At 44.7% G+C, this 14,847-nt stretch overlaps 1 protein-coding gene across 2 annotated transcripts in view; it reads left to right on the top strand.

The window, feature by feature from the left end:
* The window catches only part of LOC141128165 (bone morphogenetic protein 8B-like), a 130,875-nt gene extending 117,730 nt beyond the window's left edge, over positions 1-13,145 (top strand). For both annotated transcript variants that reach the window (XM_073615276.1, XM_073615277.1), the window contains one exon: positions 8,066-13,145. In XM_073615276.1, coding sequence (XP_073471377.1) covers positions 8,066-8,215 — 150 coding nt within the window. In that variant the 3' untranslated portion in view covers positions 8,216-13,145. The remainder of the gene's footprint in view (positions 1-8,065) is intronic.
* Positions 13,146-14,847: the final 1,702 nt, after the last annotated feature.

Below are 14,847 nucleotides of genomic sequence, written 5' to 3' on the forward strand. Positions count from 1 at the left end.
GCTTGCCTTGACCGAAAGTCCTTCGCAGTGCATGTTCCCGGCTGTCTTGCAGACATTCTCCAGTCTGACGTTCCTAACGGACCAAGACTTCCTTAAGGTCTTTCCATCACCGCGGACCGCTACTCATACTGAGTAATACCTATTAACCGTGTCCCTTGCACTAAGAATTCTAGTTGAAATTTGTGCAGGTGCCCATGAACCCCAGGAATCAACTATATGCATGATGACGTTGTGCCCAGGTGACTGAGGCACTGAGAAGCCATCAAACAAGCGGAAATATTCGTCCTCAGAATTCTGTTCCTGACTGTCACCACTTCCTCTGATGGAAATAAAACAGAGGAAATAGCAGAGCACCCCCGGGTACACCAACCATTGGGATGGAGAAAGGTTGGCTTTGCTTTCCCTCTAAAGTATGAGGATAGAATAGGCATCCTGATGATCCAGCAACAGCCTCCAGCCATGTGGTTATACTGTTTAATGGACTCTTAAAGATCTCAAAGAGGGCCCAAAAGGGTTTGACCTCTTCCGATCTGCAACTGGACACTAACCAACATCCCCTGCGAACTCCAAACAGGATTGGGTAGAAAACCTGCAATCCCTCTTGAGTCTGAGGTGTCTGTAAGCATTGTAGCAGCCCACCTGCTGTTGTGGTGGACTTGGCAGCTCAGTGGGAGAGAAATGGTCTGGAGGAGGAGCAGTGAGGAATCTCCCGAAGTGACCATGAGTGTCTGATACCTTCATCCAAGGCTCTGTGCAGCATGCTGTCCAGAAACCCGTGAAGCGTACCTTCTAGGTCTTACCTTAAGAGTCTGGGTATGCACTTGTGTGACTGGCTCACTGATTTTCCCAGAAGTCTGCACTAAAATACAAGTCAGATTTTTGGCATGCACTGCTACAAAAATATAATTTTTTGCAAGATACTTCCAATAGGAAATGATGTCTAAAGGGATGCAGATCCTGCCACTGTCCTCAGAGTCCTCAGCTGGTTGATAATAAACCATTCCCATTAGACTCACCCAGTACATGGGCTGGATATTGCTGGTCTGCCGGCACTTGCAGATGCTACAGTATATAGGAGTAGGTTGACCATTAGCTTGTTCAGGGTACACAGTTTTGACAGCCTGTTTATACGGGCATTTTTCTCAAACCCCTTCCATTCTTCCCCACTTTTGTTTCTAGGAAGCAATACGCAGTCCAGGGTCTCAGCCATATGGCCTCCCTAGCCGCCAAAGTGCTAGGATGCTCCTCCAGTGGTTATACAAGCAACTAGGGGGGACTTCCTGGTCAGCCTCCCTATTTTTGAGTTGCAGACTGCTGCATCTATAATATATGTAGCAAGGACCCAGGACTCCTTCAGTCCAATGAAAACCTCCAGAGCCATGAGTTGTTGACCTCCCTCCACATAGAGTGGGTCGTAAGGCATAGTAGGTGCAGTGCAAAGTAGATTCATGGGTGCCAGACACCTAGGGTGTACACCTGTCCAGGATTCAGCCGGACATTTCAGGTTTTGAATCATGTGTCAGGGTTGAAACCCTGACACATGATTCAAAACCTGAAATGTCCGGTGAAGTCCCCCTGAGTCCCCCTGAGACCCGGACATATTACCTGGACCAGGCTGTGGTTCCCCAAGTAACCGAGATAGTCATACACAAATCTGTTGCCGTCGTAGGTGGCTGTTTGGCCTCACTGAAGGGTGATGATGTCAGCAAGGGCAATTTGGCCACACCCACTAGCGCGCTCTGAGCACTACATTACCACTCTCCTTGGGGCACCCAAATATGTCTGTGTAATGCTAACCTGGTAAACTCCCAGACTTCTACAGGACAGCCACGCAGGGAAAAGCATCCAGCAAGATGCCACATCTGCACGGATAAGAGCGCTGTCTCCTATGGCAACAGTCTCCAGTTTCCAATACAAGTGTAACAGTTGCTTCAGGTAATTAAGGCAAGTTCAAAACAGAATTTTGTGCCACTCCTATCAATAATAAAGACATTTGGCATTACCTGTTAGCTGTATACTCCTCCAGGCAGTTTCTACTCACCAGCCTCCTGGGTATAGATACTGCGCCATGGGCCCTGCAGGACTCTTGCTGTGCTGGGGTGCTGGCTCTGGGGAAGAGGTTCAGAGACGTTTTTTACACTGGGCATGGTCATACTGCTTGCTGAAGTCCCCCGGCTGATCTTCCAATGGGACCCTTTGGGCAGGTGGCTGGGGCTGAGGTAAACTCAGACAAGGAATCTCGTACTACCTTCTACAGTAATGATGAGACTTGCGCAGTGTCCTGTTCCCTGTCTACTGCAGACTCCTCTAGACAGTCTTTGCACACCAATTTATTGGATAGGGGGACTGCACCATAAGCCCAGTCTGATCTCTTGCTGGGACGCCTGTGTTGCTCTGGAGAAGAGGAGGCGCAACGTGCTCTTTTGGATTTTTTTTATTTTTTTTTTTACCGGGAGCGACGTCTGGAGCTATGCTCCTTTGGAGAATGCCTACTCTCTCTTGTTCTTTAACTCAGAGAGCGTGAGCGTGCGGAGCTGAAACATATCAAAGCAAACCGCATTAGAGGGCACTCTTTTAAGGACACCTGAAAACTTACCAACTGGTGGTCCCCCTACCTTAAGTATTGAGGGTCTTAAATAAGTGGTGGCTGACTCATGGTGGTAGAGAATAAGGGACGGCCAGCGGAAAAAGAGAGATAGCTGAAAAGAGAAACAGAAGGATGGAGATTGCCAGTAATCTTCTAAATTGAAAGTCTGCAAACTACAACAAAGCAAACAGCTGAAACAAACCAAAGGAAAAGAATGTACCTTTTTTTTTTTTTAAGTACAGAAAACTTTCCTACCAGCAGATGGCAACACAGAAGGTTGCTGAGACTGGATCCAGGAACAAACTTCACAGTTTGAAGACAGTCAGGAGGCTGTATATTGCCCATCCCACAGCAACCCACTGACACTCTTAGATGATCCTGGGACAGGCAGAACCCGCCCCCAGACTCCTCCTGTTGTTTGTGGGCAAAACTAATCGCTTGCCCAGAACCAAAATGGCGCCCAGAGCTTCTGTCGGTCAGTGCTCATGTGCAGACTGGGTGCAGCCCTATGACATCATCGGGAGCACCCTAGGCCAATAAATACGGCACTGGGTGGCTGCTCCACGCCTATAGGGAGACCCTGACACCTACTGCATAGTGTGGCCCGCTCACCCGGAACCTACTACAAGCCAAATAAGAAAGGAGAAGAGCAGGAACTGAATAAAACAGGTAAAAACATAGCCTAACTGACAAGGAAGCCCCTGGAAAAGGAAATGACAGGCTGGCCAGCCCAAAGTTCCTGGAACCAAGTCATGCTGCATGGCAGATTTCGTTCCTAAAGAAGAAACACTGCAGGGACCCATCAAAACCACACAGACGAGGGTCTCTCAGGCTTATTAGCGTGATGTTAGCAGCCCAAGCACTGAGACCACGCACTGGGAGAGGCTTGAACCCAGCCGGTTACTGCTCAGTGGCAGGGTGGGGGACATAAAATTCCTTACTTCATCCCTGGTGCGTGGAGGTATGAGGAAAAATGAAGAATGGGGTGGCGGCTAACCGTACCTTCATTTATGCTATTTATCGGCCTCCAGGACTGGTATTACGCTTTCTTGATGACTTTGCTGCCTGGCTACCCTACTTTCTCTCCTCTGAAATACTCACCATTATTCTTGGTGACTTCAACATTCCTGTCAATGTTAACAGCCCAACTACAGCTACACTTCTCGACTTAACCTCATCTTTTGACCTAACCCAATGGACACCTACTTCCACTCACTCCAATGGTAATACCCTTGACCTTGTATTCTCCCATCTCTGCAACCCTGGCAACCTCACTAACACCCCCTTTCCTCTCTCTGATCACAACCTCATTACTTTCACTGTATCCTTGCCTCCAACCACCCATCCCTCCAAGCAGCAAACAATTACTTGTAGAAACCTTCGCCACTTTAACCCTTCTCTTCTATATTCTGCTACTGACCACCTATATGACATAATCTCTCCCCTGTCCTGTCCTGACCTGGCCACCTCTGTCTACAACAGTTCCCTCTCATCATCACTAGATGCACTTGCTCCTCTAACCACACGCAGAATCAGGCCCCGACCGTTACAACCCTGGCAAACTGACAGCACTAGAAATCTCAAGAGACATTGCCGTGCTCTTGAACGACTGTGGTGTAAAACCAAATGCCTGCAAGACTTCACCCTATATAAATCTGCCCTTTTAAAATACCATTCTTGCCTCCATGCTGCCAAACAAGCCTACTTTGTCTCTCTTATTAATTCCTTGTCATCCAGTCCCCGTCAGCTATTCTCAGCCTTTAACTCTCTGCTTTGTCCCCCACCCCCTCTACCCACTAACTCACTTTCTGCCCAAGAGATTGCCAATCACTTCAAAGACCAGATCGATGCAATTCGTGAGTACATCTCCACTGTGCGTACGTCTTCCCCACCCAACATACCTTGCCTAGCAGCACATTCAACACTCTCCTCTTTTGAATTGGCTACTACTGAAGAGGTTACAAAACTTTTCTCGGATGCCCACCTAACCAATTGTCCCTTGGATCCTGTTCCCTCACAACTACTACGATCACCCTCTTCTTCTATCCTATGCTCCCTCACCCACATCTTCAATCTCTCCCTCTCTAGTGGCATCTTCCCCTCCCCTCTAAAACATGCGCAGATCACTCCCATTCTTAAAAAGCCCTCACTGGACCCTACCAACCTGAACAACTTAAGACCCATCTCATTGCTCCCATTCACCTCTAAGCTTCTAGAACGCTTAGTCTACAACCATCTTAGCTCCTGCCTCAGTGAAAATAACCTTCTTGACCCCTTACAGTCTGGCTTTCGCTAGCAGCACTCCACGGAAACTGCCTTACTAAAACTCACTAACGATTTACTAACTGCTAAAATCAACAGCCAGTACTCCATACTCCTACTACTTGACCTCTCTGCGGCCTTTGATACCGTTGACCACCCACTCCTTCTCAATAAACTACATTCCCTTGGCCTCCGAGATTCTGCTCTATCCTGGTTCTCTGCCTATTTATCACAGCGCTCCTTCAGTGTCACCTACAACTCTGTCTCCTCCTCTCCATTGCCCCTTTCTGTGGGGGTCCCCCAAGGCTCTGTTCTTGGACCCCTTCTCTTCTCTATCTACACCTCCTCCCTTGGTCACTTAATAACCGCCCGCGGCTTCAAAATCAACAATGCAACTATCAGTCCCTCCCTTCACACCAGAGTACTAGGTGTAATCCTAGACTCTGACTTGTCATTTCAGCCTCAAATCCAATCGTTGTCAAAAGTTTGTAGAATTCACCTCCGTAACATCTCTAAAATTCGCTCCTTTTTAACAAATTAAACCACCAAGCTCCTCATTCACTCCCTTGTTATCTCTCGCCTTGACTATTGCAACTCCCTTCTCATTGGCCTACCTCTCCATAGGCTATCCCCTCTTCAGTCTATCATGAATGCTGCTGCCAGACTTATCCACCTTACCAACGGCTCAGTGTCTGCCAACCCTCTACTCCAATCCCTACACTGGCTCCCAATCACCCAGCGAATTAAATTCAAAATACTAACCACAACATACAAAGCCATTCACAACTCTGCCCTGAGCTACATCACCAATCTCGTCTCCAAATATCACCCAAATCGACCTCTCCGCTCTTCTCAAGACCTCCTGCTTTCAAGCTCTCTCATCTCCTCCTCCCATGCTCGTCTCCAGGATTTCTCCAGAGCCTCTCCCATCCTCTGGAACTCGCTACCTCCATCTATCCTGCTATCCCTTACTCTTGCTACCTTCAGGCGATCCCTGAAAACTCTTCAGGAAAGCCTATCACATTTCCAACTAATCTCCTACCACTTCCAACAGCTCATTCCCCACAGTTACAACCTTTTGTACCACCTGCCCCACCCTATTAGATTGTAAGCTCTTCTGTATTTTATTGTATTATAACTGTATTGTCTACCTTTTATATTGTAAAGCGCTGCATAAACTGTTGGCGCTATATAAATCCTGTATAATAATAATAATAATAATAATAATAATATTCACTGGTCCTGAGGGAGTGGTCAAGAGGCGGAGCTCTATCACTAGTATGCTGCCATGTTGGTGTCAGGAAAACATTTTTTTTAGTTTTGGATAGAGTGGAGAAGGATTAGAACACCTACCAGTTCTTATTGTTGTTTGTACCCCATTAGGGAGATTCACCCTCTCTATTGTTTTGTTTACTGTTATTATTGAAAGTGAAAGTAAAAGAAAACCCCAAATTTTGGGTTGTCCGCAGAAAAGTAATAGTGGGAAAATCTTCCAATGGGGACACTAGTTCTGGTGACCTAGGGGTTCCCAAGAAATTCCCTTAATTTACAGGGATTTCCTCCGACTTACTGTTTGGCCATGGGACAGGAAGTGAAGGGAGATCTATGCAATGGGACACAGATGGTGAAAAAAAAAATCTGAGAGGTTATAACACTCCCGTGCTCTATCCAACATGCCTATAGTCCTACTTTAAAGTACTCTGGTCAGCAAATAATACTCCAGACTGAAAACATGTGCAAAGTAAAGCCACCTAGAGGAGTCTTCAAGTAGGACCACTGATTCTAGGCTGCCCTAAACTATTAGTTTCAAATGTTGGCCTGCTCACTTAAAGAGGTTCTTCTCCCTGTTTGAAAAAAAAATTAAATACTGTAGCTGCTAACTTTTAATAAAAGGACACTTACCTCTCCAGGGATCCAGTGCTGTCCTCACCCGGACCGGTCCTTCGCCGGTCTTCAGGGCGCCGCCATGTTGACTGTGGGAAGCCGCCTGTGGCTTCACAACTGGCTTCCTACTGCACACCTAAGAGCCACACTGCACTTTGTGGTTGATCCTGCAGTCTTCTGGAACCTGTGACATGTCCCAGAAAGTTGTGGGCAGGAGGGAGAACCTCCAGTGGAATCGCTTACGTGACCCGACTGGAAGTAGGAGTGGGTAGCAAGCAAAACCAGGTACCCGCTCCCTCCCTCCTTAAAAAAGGTGCAAAAGAAGGAGAGGAGGGGGGAGGATGGGAATAAAGCAGAACTTCACACTTTAGGGTGTAGTTCTGCTTTAAAACTTTTCAGATTGGAGCTGCAAATGACGTTTTGGCTGAGATGTAAGGCTCAAATGCTGTAAATTTGCACTGGGGTGTTGGCAGTTAGCTATGCCTCCAGATAAAAATATATCCACTTTAGTCCAGTGAACTTTTTTTTTATGTGGCCTTGTTTGTCTCAATAGCTACCCTTATTACAAGAACAGATAATTACTGCTGCTGACATTGGCATTATACTAATTTCCTGCCTAATTCTCCTGGGATCAATTTCCTACGTAGTTACAGCTCTAAAAATCCTAATCTCATATTTATCTGGTTACATTCTGTACACTGCAATACTTTTAGCAGCTGCATAGATACAGAGTAGTGTTACAACTTAGATGCAATAACGAAAGGAGTTAAAATAATGCAGTACACCATCTGCAACAGTAAAGTTTTCAATGTTTTTTTGTTAGGGGAATTAGATGAATGTAAGAACTACAGAAAATAGGTGTAATTATTTCAAGTCATCCTCATTTCAGCTTTATTATACAGAATGGTGATCTCACTGTGCTCAAGTTAGTAAACTAATCATATTATCAAGTCATTACCCAACAAAAGAGGAGCCAGCATGCATCCCTGACACTGATCCAGAGACATGCAACCATCCCTTAGGCATTTAATAGAGTAGCACTCAAGGCACGCTTTGAAAGAAGAAGTAATAAGGACTCCAATGTAAACTACCAATGAAATCTGCCAAAGAAAACATTCAAGAATGAACTGAAAATATTCTAACTACCGAACTGAACCCTTTGCTATGAAGAATCACTCTTTTATACGTATTTTATTATTTTTTTTGTAGTTTAGTTTGGTCTGTTTTTCTTAAATATGTCAACATCTGCTTTATTTGTTTATGCTTTGTTTTATTTTAGTTATAGTAAATATATAAGGAGTATTTGGCAGTAACTGGTATTTTTCTTGCCAGGTTCACCTTATGAAGCCAGAAAGTGTTCCTAAAGCTTGCTGTGCTCCAACAAAGCTCTCGGCCACCTCAGTGCTGTATTATGACAATAACAACAATGTCATCCTAAAAAAGCATCGGAATATGGTGGTTAAGTCTTGTGGATGCCACTGATCAAGGAAGATGGAGGTTTGCACTTAAGGAAATATGAAACATGGTTTATGCAATTTACCTACATAATACTGGACGGATTATTGCCAATCTTTTTTATAAAAGCTACAGTTGTTAATGGTTAAACATATCAAATACTTGGATTGTACAAAAGACTGAAACTTTGCTTTGTAAAACCACAAATGATCAAGTCTACACCACAAATCAAGAAAATCTCAGTGCCTTCTTGGCACAATTGCATTTATTTACTGTAGTAGCATTGTCATGATTATTTTAAAGAGCTAATGTGTTCTGGTATAAAGTATTTGTCCCAACACACCTTATAGCTCAGCAGGATTAGGTTTCTATAAGGCCTATAGTGGACATAGTTTGGGACCTCAGGTCAACTCTGTTGGTCCACTGGCAAACACTAAAATTTGCATTGCTGTTCTTCTATTGAAACTGCATGTAAATTTCTTCTATGCAAATCAGGTAAAACCGAAAGTTCTCAGGCTATAATGCCTGCAGATTGAATACGTGGATAGGGAAAATACCGCATTATGGCCACTAGAAGGCACTGATGAGCATACTTATTTCCTACGATACTCCATGCCATCCAGTGGCCATAATGTGATATTTTCTCAATTCTCACATTCAGTTGACTATGCCTTGTTCACTTTGCATGTTTTTAGAAAATACAACCCTTTGGGTACACAGCCAAAAGCTCTCTTTCCATAATATGTTATTACCCTAAACACTAAGGGATTGATTTACTAAAATTGGAAAGTGCAAAATCTGGTGCAGCTCTACATAGAAACCAATCCGCTTTCAGTTTTTTTTTTTTTTTTGTCAAAGCTTAATTTAACAAGCTGAAACTAGAAACTGATTAGCTACCATACACAGCTGCACCAGATTTTCCACGCTTCAGTTTTAGTAAATAAACCCCTAAATGTCCAGGAGCTGATCTATATAGACTAGAGTAAAAATACTTTGTTCCCTCAGCAAGCAGTCAGATTCTTTGTTTCACTTTTTCACTGTATGAAAGGAAAACTGGTTTGTTAATTGCGCAACAGCACTTTTTTTTTCTCTGCATTAAGCAGTTGGCATCAACTTTAATGTAGTGTGTTAATAACATAGTAAATATGCCAAGGTTTTATTTTGCTTGATGGCTGCACCACAATGATCCTTGGGCTAGACGACATCTCACACCATCTTCTCTGCCAATACCAATGCTGCCTTATTCAAGTTGAAAAGAACAAAGTTGTTCCTCTCCCCTTATATGTTCCTTTGTAATCAATGGGGATTCTAAGTGTGGGAAGAGGCATCTGTTTTCTTTTTGGTTTAGAATGTGACAGTAATGTAGTAGTTGGGTACAGTGTAAGATTTTCACATTGATATTGGCGAAAAAACATTCTGGTGTATGTGCTAGCCACTCCAACCAGCAGCGAGTTTTTCCACTTTTGCAGTCAAATTTAGGAAAACACCACTATATCTTTGTTATTTGTTTTAATGGAAAAATATTTCATACCTTTTTAGATGCTTTTCTGGAGGTGGTGTCATGGCTGACTGCAAGGTTTTTTGAACAATGTTAGAGTGAGCCTGTCCCAGGTTTGTCCTCAGTAGCCTACAATGCAAGAAGCCCAGCCTCTACACCTTTAACCCTTTGCTAGTACAGACAATGTTCAAATCTAGTTACAATTGATAAAGAAGATCTGCCTACACCGTACCGACAGGTTAAAGTGGTTCTAAAGGCCAAATATTTTTTACGTTCACGCATTCTATGAAGGTAAAAAACATTTTGGGTGCAGCTCCCCCCCAGCCCCCGCCCCCCTATACTTACCTGAGCCCCATCTCGATCCGGCTATGTGCATGAGAGCAGAAGCTCTCCTGAGTCTCTCTCTTTCCTCATTGACTCACATAGCAGTTGGAGCCATTGGCTCCTGCTGCTGTCAATCACGCCAGTAAGCCAATGAGAAGAGAGCTGGGGCAGGGCCAAGCTCTGTGTGTGAATGGACAATGTTCATTCATAGGAGCATGGCTCGGGAGTGAGCCTGCTTGAGTGCCCTCATAGCAAAAGGCTTGCTGTTGGGGGCACTCAGCAGGGGGGGGATTGCCAGGAGTGCCGGCGGGGGACCCAAAAAGAAGAGGATCAGGGCTGCTTTGTGCAAAACCATTATACAGAGCAGGTAAGTATAACATGTTTGTTTTTTGTTTTTTTAATTACAACCTTTAGAATCAATTTAATTGTGGTAAATATAGCTTTCCAGGCCCCTCAAAAGCAGAGAGAACCTAGGATTTTTTCTTTTGCTGGAGGGTCCAGAATAGATCATCTAAAAAGGTGAGCTGCAATTTTTAAATATTTTTATTTGCTACATGAATGGGTGCATGTAACATATATAAAGTACAGTAGGTGAAATTCCAATTTGGCTGCAAAAGTGGAAATACACTTTAAGCTTTAAGGGGATTTAACTAAATACATTTTACTTATTTACTTATTTATTAATTAGCCCCATTTTAAATAAAATGAGAACAAATCCTTTACAATATCATTCCGTATTATCAAAGAATTCTGGTGATGATTAGTGATATCAGAAAATACTTGCTGGAGAGTTGAATTGTTCACCGGTTTCATATAGAGTACTGGAAACTTTGGTGGAGCAATCTCTATATCCCAGCTACACTGATATACCATGGTCATTGAAAAGGGGAGGAGTGGTCTCCCTCTGTTGGTTATTTCATTCATATTACATTGTGAACATTGCATTATTGATACTCTTGTTGTTACAAGATAAACAATCCTACAAGGAGACGCCAAAATAATAAGAGAAGTCAGGGCACAATTCAATCCACCAACAGCTATAAATAACCAAAACTATCAGTATTGTGTGGACTAACACGAATTTTGTCCTCGGAACCAGTTCTTATCAAAAAAGATACAGATTCAAATATATCATGTATTTTACATGGCATTAGCACTAAAGTATTTATTACATTGTATATTGTAAGATAAGATTATTTATTTTCAGAAGTACATTGTATCTGGCAAACTCACTGCTACATAAATATATGACAAGTTTTCAGTGTTGGTATGTATTTGTTTATATATGTTTTTGTTCCATTGTTCTTTCCTTTCATTTTGATGCAAGACATCCATACCTGATGGAATTATCTTTTGCTGATCTCTTGTGATAATTGGGCTGTGTAGGATTACCACCAATGCGATAATGAACACTTTAAAATGGTTGAAGTGTTCCTTTGCACACAGTTTTTTATATGGAAATTAATGTATTTAGTGATTTTCTCTATAGCAGTAGTGGCCACCTTTCTTGGTATGGGGGACCTAAAGTGTGCCCCTTGACTTCAAACAGCAGCACATAGAATTTAGTGAATATTCAGTGCCAGAGACAGTAGACAAACAACAAGATATAGTCAAAGACTAATGGCATGATACAGGAGATGGTCAGAAACTGTGAACATAATGCAAGAGAGGTCAGAGACTGCGGACAGGATACAAAATATGGTCAGAGACTGCAGAAAGACTACAAGATGTGGTCAGGGACTGCAGGCAGGATGCAAGAGATGGTCAGAGACTGCGGACATGATGCAAGAGATGGTCAGAGACTGCAGACAGGATACAAGAGATGACCAGAGACTGCAGGCAGGATGCAAGAGATGGTCAAAAATTGCAAACAGGATACAAGAGATGGCAAGAGAGGTCAGACATAATACAAGTGATGGCAAGAGATGGCAGACATGATACTAGAAATATTAGGGGACTGCGGACATGATACAAGAGGTGACCATAGACTGCAGACAGGATACTAGAGATGGTCAGAGACTGTAGACAGCGTGCAAGAGCTGGTCACAGACTGAAGACTGGATGCAAGAGATGGCCAGAGACTGCAGACAGGATGCAAGAGATGGTCAGAGATTCCAAACAGGATACAAAAGATGGCAAGAGACTGCAGACAGGATAGAATAGATGGCCGGAAACTACAGACAGGATACAAGAGATGGCCAGAGACTGCAGACAGTATACAAGAAATATTAGGGGACTGCGGACATGATACAAGAAATAGCCAGAGACTGAAGACTGGATGCAAGAGATGGCCAGAGACTGCAGACAGGATGCAAGAGATGGTCAGAGATTCCAAACAGGATACAAAAGATGGCAAGAGACTAAAGACAGGATACAATAGATGTCTGGAAACTGCAGACAGGATACAAAAGATGGCAAGAGACTGCAAACAGGATACAAGAGGTGGCCAGAGACGGCAGACAGGATACTGGAGATGGTCAGAGACTGTAGGCAGCGTGCAAGAGATGGTCAGAGACTGCAGACTGGATGCAAGAGATGTTCAGAGACTGTAGACTGGATGCAAGAGATGGTCAGAGACTGTAGATAGGATGCAAGAGATGATCACAGACTGCAGACAGGACACAGGAGATGGCCAGAGACGGCAGACAGGATACAAGAGATGGCCAGAGACTGCAGACAGGATAAAGAAATGTTAAAAGATTGCAGGCATGATACAAGAAGTGGCCAGAGACTGCAGACAGGATACTAGTGATGGTCAGAGACTGCAGACAGGATACAAGAGATGGCCTGAGACTGCAGACAGGATACAAGAGATGGCCTGAGACTGCAGACAGGATACAAGAGATGGCCTGAGACTGCAGACAGGATACAAGAGATGGCCAGAGACTGCAGACAGGATACAAGAGATGGCCAGAGACTGCAGACAGGATACAAGAGATGGCCAGAGACTGCAGACAGGATACAAGAGATGGCCAGAGACTGCAGACAGGATACAAGAGATGGCCAGAGACTGCAGACAGGATACAAGAGATGGCCAGAGACTGCAGACAGGATACAAGAGATGGCCAGAGACTGCAGACAGGATACAAGAGATGGCCAGAGACTGCAGACAGGATACAAGAGATGGCCAGAGACTGCAGACAGGATACAAGAGATGGCCAGAGACTGCAGACAGGATACAAGAGATGGCCAGAGACTGCAGACAGGATGCAAGAGATGGCCAGAGACTGCAGACAGGATGCAAGAGATGGCCAGAGACTGCAGACAGGATGCAAGAGATGGCCAGAGACTGCAGACAGGATGCAAGAGATGGCCAGAGACTGCAGACATGATGCAAGAGATGGCCAGAGACCGCATACAGGATGCAAGAGATGGTCAGACACTGCAGACATGATACAAGAGATGGCCAGAGACTGCATACAGGATGCAAGAGATGGTCAGACACTGCAGACATGATACAAGAGATGGCCAGAGACTGCAGACAGGATACAAGAGATGGCCAGAGACTGCATACAGGATGCAAGAGATGGTCAGACACTGCAGACATGATACAAGAGATGGCCAGAGACTGCAGACAGGATACAAGAGATGGCCAGAGACTGCAGACAGGATACAAGAGATGGCCAGAGACTGCAGACAGGATACAAGAGATGGCCAGAGACTGCAGACAGGATACAAGAGATGGCCAGAGACCGCAGACAGGATACAAGAGATGGTCAGAGACTGCAGACAGGATAAAAGAAATATTAAGAGACTGCGGACATGATACAAAAAATAGCCAGAGACTGCAGACAGGATACAAGAGACGGCAAGAGACTACAGACAGGATACAAGAGATGGCCAGAGACTGCAGACAGGATGCAAGAGATGGCCAGAGACCGCAGACATGATGCAAGAGATGGCCAGAGACCGCATACAGGATGCAAGAGATGGTCAGACACTGCAGACATGATACAAGAGATGGGCAGAGACTGCAGACAGGATACAAGAGATGGCCTGAGACTGCAGACATGATACAAGAGATGGCCAGAGACTGCATACAGGATGCAAGAGATGGTCAGACACTGCAGACATGATACAAGAGATGGCCAGAGACTGCAGACAGGATACAAGAGATGGCCAGAGACTGCATACAGGATGCAAGAGATGGTCAGACACTGCAGACATGATACAAGAGATGGCCAGAGACTGCAGACAGGATACAAGAGATGGCCAGAGACTGCAGACAGGATACAAGAGATGGCCAGAGACCGCAGACAGGATACAAGAGATGGTCAGAGACTGCAGACAGGATAAAAGAAATATTAAGAGACTGCGGACATGATACAAAAAATAGCCAGAGACTGCAGACAGGATACAAGAGACGGCAAGAGACTACAGACAGGATACAAGAGATGGCCAGAGACTGCAGACAGGATGCAAGAGATGGCCAGAGACCGCAGACATGATGCAAGAGATGGCCAGAGACCGCATACAGGATGCAAGAGATGGTCAGACACTGCAGACATGATACAAGAGATGGGCAGAGACTGCAGACAGGATACAAGAGATGGCCTGAGACTGCAGACATGATACAAGAGATGGCCAGAGACTGCATACAGGATGCAAGAGATGGTCAGACACTGCAGACATGATACAAGAGATGGCCAGAGACTGCAGACAGGATACAAGAGATGGCCAGAGACTGCATACAGGATGCAAGAGATGGTCAGACACTGCAGACATGATACAAGAGATGGCCAGAGACTGCAGACAGGATACAAGAGATGGCCAGAGACTGCAGACAGGATACAAGAGATGGCCAGAGACCGCAGACAGGATACAAGAGATGGTCAGA

This window comes from Aquarana catesbeiana, linkage group LG02 (assembly GCF_042186555.1).
Source record: "Aquarana catesbeiana isolate 2022-GZ linkage group LG02, ASM4218655v1, whole genome shotgun sequence".
Taxonomy (NCBI): domain Eukaryota; kingdom Metazoa; phylum Chordata; class Amphibia; order Anura; family Ranidae; genus Aquarana; species Aquarana catesbeiana.